The 11322-nt window shown below is 40.6% G+C and overlaps 1 protein-coding gene across 4 annotated transcripts in view; it reads right to left on the reverse strand.

The window, feature by feature from the left end:
- The window catches only part of LOC116069875 (carboxylesterase 1E), a 32855-nt gene extending 30556 nt beyond the window's left edge, over positions 1–2299 (reverse strand). For 2 of the 4 annotated variants that reach the window (XM_031340868.1, XM_031340866.1), the window contains exon 1: positions 2050–2234. In XM_031340868.1, the coding sequence (XP_031196728.1) occupies positions 2050–2101 (52 nt within the window). In that variant the 5' untranslated portion in view covers positions 2102–2234. Of the gene's footprint in view, positions 1–884; positions 899–2049 lie in introns of all 4 variants that reach the window. The other 2 variants (XM_031340867.1, XM_031340865.1) reach the window with 2 other exon arrangements.
- Positions 2300–11322: the final 9023 nt, after the last annotated feature.

Below are 11322 nucleotides of genomic sequence, written 5' to 3' on the forward strand. Positions count from 1 at the left end.
ACATAGAGCACAGCCCTGGGCGAAGGACTGGGACAAGAGGAATAGGTTGCAGAAGACGCTGAGTGTTTCAAACAGGTAAAGGGAGCAGCATCTGAGCAGATTTGGGCGTAGCCCTCATCAGGCCACTACTGACCTCCCACTGAGATAGAGTGGGTAGGAACCAGGCGTCTCAGCATAAGAAGTGGGAGTTATGAACAAGGCCAGGTATAGTAGTTGCCACTTACATTGTGTGGAATGTGCACATATCAACATCATGAGCAATCAACAGAGTGATAGAGGTTCTTTCCAGTTCCTTGAATGTACTTCTCCAAGAAAGTTTACAAGGTAACCACAAATGACCCACTCATCGGAGAACATGAGCTTGCAAACAGCTTTGCACACACACACACACACACACACACACACACACACACACATACACACAAACAATGGAAATGGTATGACCAGCATCAAAAAATACTCCACCTCAAACCTGATTCCTTTCTCTGCTTTACTCTCAGCTCCTGGCTTCTCACAGAGCTGCATGTAGAGAGAGAAGGTAAAATCTAAACAGATTCTAGGTTGTCAGTGTTCTTGTAGAGAAACACCAGCTCTGGATTTAGGAGTCATAGATAGGCTAAGGTGGTGTTTGTGGTGTGCATGGCCCTATAGATCTCAACTCCTCAATTGCTAAGATGTCACAGATAAACACTGAGATCCAATATGTCGTCATGTAACCATGAATTTAATTTGCTCATCTGATGTGTTGACATATGTTACTTTCCTGACTCTGTGGGAACTGTGGTTCCTGGGTACATCAAATCCAGAACCACTATTCCATACTCCTCTTTTATTCATTTCTCCCCTCCTGGGATACTGTGTTATAGGCTGTAGTCACTTACAACCATGTACAAGACAACTAAGATAGCCTGTAACCAAGAATCTCTTGGTTAAAAAAAAGGGGGGGGGCCAATTCTTCAGAAGATGCCTCAAGGAAGCCCCAAGTTTACCCATCCTTCCACCTCCTAACTGACCCTGGTCCTTTTTTTTTTTGACACTCCCCACCCCAGTGATGAACCCTTCCTTTGGGAGCCAGGATTAGCAGACTATTATCTTAACATCCATTATCTCTAATTCGATGACCTGACCACACCTCCAATTTCCAATTAATATGCTCCATTTTATTTTACTATAATTTTAGCATGTGTGTACATATGATGTATATGCATGCATGTGCACACCTGTGAGTGTGTAAGTGAAGGCATGTGGAGGACCACTTTACATACTGCACCCACTACCTGGTTTAAAATATGGTCCCCTTGTTCTTTCGTAGGTTTCTTTGCTCTATACTAAGCTAGCTGGTCCAGAAGCCTCTGGGCATTATCCTGTCTCCACCTCCCATCTTGGAACAGGAGCACTGAGGCTCTAGCCCCACGACCTACATCACGTGAATACTGGGGATTCAGACTCAAGTCCTTGTGCTTACACAGAAGGTGCTTTACCATGAGATCCAGCTCCTCAGCATGAACACATCATTACAAGTCAACCCCCTTATCCCTCACCTCCTCTCACCTAGACCCACCCTAAATACTATAGAAGGAACCACCTAAGGCATCCTCACAGTGACCCAGTGGGGAGGGTACTGTCACCACTTCTGGAGAGACAGAATGACATAAGGTCTCCACGTTGAGTACTTTGCCTGAAGACAAGTGGATTTAGCTGAGATTCTGAATTTTTCTAAGCTTCTTTCCAGGATCAGGCAAAATGGAGGCAAAGAGTTAAGGAGGAAACAGACAGCTTTCCTAATCCCCTTGTGACACATGGGGCTAGCTCATTGCCCTTCTCTACCTGCCATGTGATCTTCAGTCCCAGAATGTTTGTCTTTCTCTGACTCAGCATGTCCACTCGATCCAGTAGCTGGTCTGGTATACTTATCTAAAGAGTGAAAATGGCTACAGATCAAAGCTCACTACAGCTTTATACTATTGTCGCTTCTACCCACCTCTATTTGGTATTAGCTTTTCAAATGTACCCCCACCACCCGAATATTTGTATTCCATAAAGACTCACCCCCTGCTGTGAACACTGCAAGCGACACCAGGATCAGAGCACAGAGGCACATGGTAGGAGGTTACAGGTTTGGGGAACAGTGAGGTCTCCAGCCTGTGACAAAGGGGGCACACTGATCCTGCCCCACTCCTGGAGATTACCAGCACATTTCTTTCAATCAATTGTATGATACCAGAAAAGAACAATCTTTCTATTCCAAAAAGCTCTGCTGGTTTCTCAAGAGATCACTAAGCCACTCCCACTCAGAGTTTACCCAGCTTTATCTAAATGGTTTGGACTCTACACTTAGATTGCTGGAGTCCACAAACTAGCCAAACCACTTCTTACATAAGCACCTCTCAGCAGGGCATTCACACCTCAATGCTCTCTTATTTCCCAAACCCAGGCACCAGCTCTGTAGACTTCATCAAGTAAGGTGACTCTTTGGTCTTGGGTCTTCACATCAAGCTGGAATTGTTAAGAGCTCCTCACAGCCACACAGTTGCTCACCAGAGAGTTTAGGGCACACCTCCCAACTTCTCTTTTCTGGGAGAGTTTTAGAACTCATTTTGGTAACAATCTTAAATCTCATCATTTTCTTTTTGGCAAATTTATCTTTATAAGATTCCTGTCAAGTGGTCTAGCCTTCTGTCATGCACTGACATAGTCAAGGATCTCACAACCTTTCAGAGACGAGATTTAGGGATAGGCATTCTTATATAAATGAACAATGTATTTTTGTTTTAATAGTCTTTAAGTTAGTCTCCATCGTAATGGGATTTATTATGAAGTTTGATGCAGATTTTGTTATTATTGGTCATTTTCCATTTTTCTTCATCCTTTTGTGTCTCTCAGCTCATTCTTTCTACACTAATAGTCTCCCTTTGTACTTACATTCTCATCCTTCTTCTCCTCTCCCCTCTCTCTCTGTCTCTCCCCCCCTCTCTCTTTCTCTCTCTCTTTCTCTCTCTCTCTCTCTCTCTCTCTCTCTCTCACACACACACACACACACACACACACACACACACGCACACGCACACACATACACACACACACACACATCTCTCTTTTTCTCTCATGGACTCTTCTAGCTTCATGACCAATTGGCAATATACATACAAAAATATAAACATTAATATCTAAAACTATGTATGAGAGAAAATGTGGTATTTATCATTCTGAGTCTAGTTTGCTTAAGAGAATGATTTTCATTTCTGTCCATTGTTACTGAAAATGGCGATTTCATTTTTCTTTATAGTTGAATAAAATTCCACCATGTAATTATGCATCATTTTCTTCATCCGAATGTCTATGCTTGGGCATCTAGGCTGACTAATTTCTTAGCTACCGTGAGTCCTACAGCAATAAATATGAACTATAGATACCACTTTGGTAAGATTTATAGTCTATAGGGTATATATGCTGATTCAGTTTAGTTAGATCATACAGTTCTGCTTTATACTTTTGAGAAACTTCTATTTTCATCTCCCTAAGTTGCTACACCAATATACACCCACAAATAATGATTTGTCTTTCCAAACAACTTCACCCATTTTCATTATCATTGACTTACTTTTGTTGCAAACAAAGGAAAGGAACACTACTAAACTCGTTCTGTAAAGTTATTTTTACCTTGATACTCAAAACACATAAGGAGACAACTAACAAGACAATAGACTGATCAATTTATTGGCCATAGATATAAAACTCTCAACAAGACATTTACAAGTGAATTCAAGAACACATTAAGGGGCTGGAGAGATGGCTCAGCAATTAAGAGAACTTCTTGCTCTTGCAGAGGTCATGAGTTTGGCTCCCAGTACTCATGTCATGTCTCACAGCCACCTATAATCTGAACTCCAAGAGGATCTGATGCCCTCTTCAGATCCCCTCATGTATGAGGTATACATGTGATTCACATATCTACATAGAGGCAGTACATTCATAAATATAAAATAAAAACATAAAATCATTTTAAATGAAAATCAAAATAATTTTGAGAGAGAGAAAGAGAGAGGGAGAGAGAGAAAGAGAGAATAAGAAAGAGAGAGAAAGCATGAACCTGGGTGGATAGGAGGGTGAAGGGGGGCTGAGAGAGGAGAAAAATTAAAATGCATCATGTGGAAAATTAAATAAATAGAAGATAAACTTTTAAAAACAGTTGAAAAGGAATGTTTAAAAAGAATACATTAACCAAGCTGTTTGATCTTAGGGAGGCAAGTTCAGCATATTCAAATCAATAAACATAACACAGCATGTAAATAATTGAAGATAGGTGCAGAAAAACAAAATACAAGACTATAAAACCTTGCTAAGAAGGGACACATTGCAGCATAGTAAATGCTGTAGGGCAGACCCAAAGCCAGCATTGCACTGAATGGGAAGACACTGAGAGCTTTCCCCCTAATATCTAGAAGGAAAGCATGGTAAATGTTTCCTTTACTCTCAATCAATATGCATGTTTGGAATTTATCTGTACAAATAAGGGAAAGATGAGAGAGGTGAGAAGGTACAAAGTTAGCAGGTAGCAGACAAATTAGTCCTATTTACACGTGACATGACCCTATACTCAAATATACTTAAAAGCTCTACCTATCAGAAATCTCTTAGTTCTAATTAGTACTTTTATCAGAGTTATAGGACATAAAACTAATAATATACATGATTTAGCAATTTTTTGATATACCAAGTATAACTCCCTGAGATAGAATCAGGAAAAATATCCCATTTATAATAGTTTAAAGCTACCTAGGGATAAATGTAAGCAAAGAAGACTAAAAAGACTTCTATGGTGAAAAGAAATACATCTAATGTCATGGCTGCTTTGGGAGAATTCTGTCAGTTTTACTGGAGACAAACATAAACTCCAATACAGGAGCCATATAAAAACTAGTCCACAAACAACAACCTGACTTACTATAGCCAAAAGGGGAAAGCACAAAATCTATCAGCCAATGAATCAATTAGTAAAAGTTGACAGTCTACAGTACAGAATACCAGAATACTATTGAGCCATACAAACATACTACAAAGGTAGAAGAACTTCAAGATATGATAAATAAAAAAGAAGCCAGACACAAAAGCTGAAGACTGTGTATAAGTCTACTTATATGAAGTGTCCAGGAGAAAATCCATCTTTGCACTTATTTTCCAATACTTCTTGAGAACATACAGTGTTTTGATCAACCTTGCATTTCTAATTAGGGGATCTGAGGCTCAGGCTGAGGGACTGCCCACATCATGTAATATGAAAAGCTGGTAATCAAGAAAAACCTGTGTGACTATAGAAATACATTCTCAAGCACCAATCCCTGGTGTCAAATGTTTGAGAATAACCAACTTTGCAGGGTGCTAGGCACATAAATAACTGAACAGTGAGACAGCTGAGGTGTCTTCCCTGTGATCTCCATTAACACTTCCCTAATAATTATGTGTCTAGCCTTTCTACTGGCCTTTTCTGCATCCTTTAGGCTCACAGTAAGGATGGGCAGTAGATGTGTGGGTCTATCAGAAGGATAGAGGGCTAGACAGAAACCCTGTTCCATAAAGAGGCAATGGCTAGGTGTCAAGAAAGCTCTAAGCTCTCAAGATTCCTGGTTTCAGTCTCTCAAGCATGTACGTTTGTGGGGATACCTGCAGAAGCCAGAATTCATCAGTCTTTCACTCACTTAACCAGAGATATGAAATTAGTTAATGACAATAGGGTAGGGGTAACAACCAGAGTCAGGTTGTCCTCAGACTAACACAGTGAAGTGACAGCTCAGCCTTCTCCATACCTGCCATTCTCTACAACCAGCCAGGTGCAATGACTTGGAGACTCTAATGGAAGAGATAAAAGGACTGTGATCTCTTCATCTGTGTCTGGAGACTAGATATTCCATGATCCATAACAATGTTTTTTTACTTCCTGAGATTAAGAACTAAAGGTCTATGTTAAAGACCTATGTTAAAGGTCTATGTTTTAGCCATTACATTTTTGGGGGTAGTCATCCCCGACAAAAGCATATAGAATACAAATACTTCATACATGATACCACAGTGGAATTTGTCAATGTGGTCTCTACACTTGCCCCTAAACATGTATACAAATATTCTCATGGACCCTTTCCTAGAACCCAGAATAAGAACTGTGCCCTTCTCCCAGCCTTGAGCAGGCTAAACAGACCTTAATTGTTTGCCACAATTGGTCTTCCGCAGACAGAGCCAACCTAGGGTGGAATTTTCCAACCTACCTAAGTGGAGGTCTTCTGCCTTGCTGCACCTGCAGTTTCCTACAGCAGCAGACTGCCTGCTAAGCTTGCTTTGCAACGTAAACAAAGCAACACAATTCAGCTGAAACAAAGAATGGGTCTGTGGTATTTGCCCTATATAAATGCAGAGCTGAATATTAAACTTTGAGCTTTGATCAGAAAACTTTGTCTTGGCTTCATCCTTCTCTTGCCCACCCATCCTTTTTCGTTTCCAGCCTCCCTTTCAGGTACCCAGTTCTCCATGACTGCTGGACAGCTACAAAGAACCAGTACTAGGTGGTGTCAATGTTTCGCTGGCATCCCAGGACCACATAATTCCATGACTTTTAGGTAAGTTCTACCTGCCAGGAACTCCTGCAATCTGAAGGGAATTACTTAATGTAAAGTTATTTCCAGTAGGAAGGTAAGGAAATGCACAAATTCCTCCACTCACCATAGTAGCTTTCAGCCAGTAACTGCTTGGAACTGGAATATCGGCCTCCATTCCCTACCTTGGTTACTCTACCTGAAATTATTCTCTTTTCCATGAGTTTTCTGCCAGCATTAACTCTGGCCACCCACTAGGCTAAATGATATCATAATTAGTTCTTAATTCACGCCTTTTCTTTCTCTATGTCTCATTATTATTCCACTATCCGTCTTTCAAAACAGACTTCTTGTACTTGAATGCTTATCTCAAAGATGTCCTTGAAGAAACCCAAAGTACTACTGTACTTATTTTACCCTTGTGTTTATATGAATGAATGAGAGTATCCTTTAGAATTTATATGCTGAAGCTTTATCTCCAAATATTATAGTGTGGTTACAATTGGATATAACATTGCAGTAACATTGAATTTTAATGAGTACCCCTCATCCAATATGACTGGTGATATCATATTATAAAAGGAAATGTAAACATATAGGACATTAAGAGTAAATGTACATGGGAGGCCCACCATGGTGGAGGCAAGGAAAAAACATTCTACACTATGAAAAAATAAAATAAAATAAAAGATTCAACAAAACCCAACCCTGTTTGTCTCTTGATCTTGGACAGTCAGACTCCATAAAGGTAAGAAAATCAGTCCATCTTGTGTATCCATCCAGTCTATAATATATCTCTCCGACTGCCCAGCAGACTACCATTAAAACTGCTCAGCAAAATCTAAGGCTGAGCCTTCAGTAGGGGATCCTTAACATCCCACGGAAGCTCCAGCTCAAAGGCAGGACCACAACCAGAGACAGCCAACTTTTACTCTGTGGTGACCGCTAGCTACTTCTCATTCTTAATGTACCAGGAAGATGTCCTAACTGGCAACAGGCAGCCTTTTCATGAGATGGCTCTTGTAAACAATTACAGCATCAATTCACCTGGCCAAAGGTTGGGGGCAGGGCAGGGCTGAAGGTTTAAAAGAGGTGGGTGGAACAGGCGGAATGTGTTCTTTTCACTGTGGCCATTTGGCAAATCTGTTCTTGTCCAGATGAGACCAATGTCAATACCAAAAAATAGAGCTCTGTAGCAATACTCAAAGAGTTCTACGTCAACACACAGTTCCAATGGGTCATGATCTCCCCCACGCCTTCAATGACATTTCTGAAGACCAAAGATTCAAAAAGGGATGTCTGCACTCGTTTGCTTACTGGCAGGATGTTGAGCCCTGCACTGAAGGCAAGCACTTAGTGAAAGATTCAGAATCAGTTCAAGTGAATGATCGACCCTGACAGATACTGACCTCCTCTCTCTTATCAGGAAAGACATTTGGTCTTCAGAGAAAAGGTAAAAACCCCTCCCTGTATCTTCTGTCCACATGGAGCAATATCAGTGTTGTCCTAACAAATCAGGACAGTGTCCAACTATTTAGCAACACATATACACACTTATTAACAATGCTATCTTTGCTCTAGCTGGCTGGCCTTTGAAACCTGGCAAACATCACTGGCATTTGGTTTATGAAAACTGTCAGGAGTTTTCTTAAGAAGACATAAAACATAGGAATGGATTATGTTCAGTACGTGTTAAATCTCAGCCCCATTTGAGACTCAAGCAAAAAGAAGAGGCCATGTCTAGAACTTGCCTGCTCCTTCTGCAACTTCTGATGTTGTTCCTACCATATGATGACTTTGTAGCAGTTTTCAGTGATGCTCATTCTACCATATCCCATATCAGACCTTAGATCTGCCCAATAATTGCAATGTTTCTGTATCACATGAGCTGCAGAGACACTTCTCTTTCTGTCTATGTGTAAGTAGTTGATATACTATTGGAATACTATTTCCCCCTGGGATTTTTCTATGTGAAAGTCAACATTCTAAGAAATGTCTTAAGTACTAAGAAGTTGGCAGAACATGGTAGCATAAATGTCTCTGGAGGCTTCAAACAACCTCTCACAAGTCAGCTCATGCCCATTAATTTTAATGGATGTAAGTATGTTAAAACAGGCTTTCTGCAAAAGCAAGCCACGTAGCACTGACCTATCCTCCAGCTTTGCTTGTTAGTTCTGTGACTACTTAGGGGTGGAGAACACTCTCCTAGCTTGGAATCCACCACTTGCTTTTGTTAATCTTTTCTAGGAAAGGGTTAAGTTAAGGGTGGCTCCAGATGAGGAACTGGTTCACACATCACACGCTATGGCTCACCATGCACAGAAGCTAAAATTATAAGGCAGCTTCCAATGCACTCTGGACATTTGCTAAAGTTTTGAGGCCTTGTGTGTGTTTATTTTAATGCCATTGTGTCTTTTCTTTTACATTGTAAGTGTTGTCAGAATCTGAATGAACTCCCTGTGTAAAGCCTTAGCTGCACCCAATAATAAAACCCTTGGAGAAGAAGCAAAGGAAGATGTGGTTTTTTAGTCTGAATACCCCAAGACTCCAAGAAATCATGACTTTGTACAGAGGCAGCCATTAGATCATGAAAATAACATTTTTCTGAGGCTGCCAGATCTGCAACTGACTAATCAACCTTGGACTTGAGCCACCCTCACCTTTGACCTCAGAACTCTGCTACAAAACCTTGTGGTCAAGGATTTCTCATTCAGAGGGTTTACATAACCCTCTGACTGCTTGTCTGCTTCTGTGTTCTAGACATCTGTGCCTTCTAGCCTGTCTCTACCCCTCAGTTAATTTTCCCTTTTATTCCCCCATGTAAATATGAATGTGTCCTCTGTCCTCAGGTGCTCTCCCTTCTTTGCTTAGCAGCCACGTCATTATTTTTGTCTAAATGCATTAAATGTTTTTACTCCAACAAATTCATTCAATGGGGGGGGCGCTTTTATACCACATTCATAAATGGGGGAAATGTTAACATATAATAAATTAAAAATAAACATGTTACTATATTTTATAAGGGTAAAATAATAGCAAAAACAAAAGAAAAACTATAATATATGATGAACCACCCAGTTATAAAAGTGTATACTGAAAACTAAGTCACTCAGTGTGGAAACTGACCAATGATGAATATTCAGGAATTATGGATGGTGTCTCCTATAATCTTCTATCTTCATCCTCAGAACTTCCAAAGGGTTTTATGAAACCTTGATCTCCTGGGGTCAATATCTGTGCTTTCTTTTCAGATATATTTCTGTAAGCCAATTCAATGGAGCTGAAAAGAGGAGAGGTCTTTACAGGAGCCTCTCTTTAGAATGTAGATATCGTGTGAAGGTGTCTAGTCCTTATAAAGCCAAGAAAATGATTAAGAAAGCTATGATGAGTGGTATCCTAATTTTGTTTCTAGTGCTGTGATAAAACGCCATGACCAAAAGCAACTTGAAGGGGAAAGGATTTATTTCATCTTATACTTTATCATGAAGGAAAGTTAGGGCAAGAGCTCAGGGCAGGATCCTGTAGAGACATTGTAGTAATGCTGCTTATTGGCTTCCTTGACCTGCTTTCTTACACAATTCAGCATCACCTGCTCACAGGTGGTACATAATGTCAACCCAGTGCTGGAGGCATAGCACAGACTGTGGTCATTCTTTCTCCCTCTTTTTCCAACCTGTTCTAGACCTTCTTTGGGGTTTCAATTATAGGAGATACTCTGAGGCCATAGACACGGATTAAATTGTCTGACATTAGAGAAAAGCTCTTGCTGAAAAGAGCAGATGTCATTTGAGATTTCTATAAAGAAGATAAAGTTGTACTTACCCATAGTCCCCTCCCTAGAGACAAGCTGTAATGATCATTTTCCTGGTCTTTGACTTAACCAAGCAGTTCTCAACCTATGAGTTGCAAACTCTTTTTAGGGGGGACAAATGATTTTTTCACCAAGGCACCTAACACCACTGGAAAACACAGATATTTGCATCATGATTCAAAACAATAGCAAAACTACAATTATGGAATAGCAATGAACTAATTTTATGGTTGGGGCTTCCACAACATGAGAAATTGTGTTAAAAGTTTGTAGCATTAAACACTTGAGAACTACTGGCCAAGCATTCTGGTTCCTCTTAAGAAAAGAGAAGAAAGAACTTAGGCTGTGTGACTCTATTTTCACCTATGATTGCTTCCATGAAACCTGTTGTCATTCAAGAATGTGTCAGAGCTGAAATAATACCCTGAAGTAGATTTTGGGGTCTCTAATTTGTCCACTGAGGCAGGAAATCCTCCCATACTTTGATCTCAATTTGCAGTCACCAGTGCACTGAGACTTTAGTCACCATTTCAGGTTACCCTAGGATGGTGATTCTCAACCTTCCTAATGCTGTAACCCTTTAATGCAGTTCCTTATTTGTGGTGTATCTCAAGCAAGCTGATGAACTTTGCAATGAGTAAGGATCTTCCACTAGTTTTGAAGGCATATGATCCTCCTATGGAGAACAATATGAACCAACCAGTACCCCCAGAGCTCCGAGGGACTAAACCACCAACCAAAGAGTACACATGGAAGTACTCAAGGCTCCAGCCACATATGTAGCAGAGGATGGCCTTGTTGGACATCAATGAGAGGAGAGGCCCTTGGTCCTGTAAAGGCTTGATGCCCCAGTGTAAGGGAATGCCAGGATAGGGAAGCAGGAGTAAGTGGGTTAGTGAGCAGGGGGAGGAGGAATGTGTTGGGGGG

Source organism: Mastomys coucha, unplaced genomic scaffold (assembly GCF_008632895.1).
Source record: "Mastomys coucha isolate ucsf_1 unplaced genomic scaffold, UCSF_Mcou_1 pScaffold22, whole genome shotgun sequence".
Classification (NCBI taxonomy): Eukaryota; Metazoa; Chordata; class Mammalia; order Rodentia; family Muridae; genus Mastomys; species Mastomys coucha.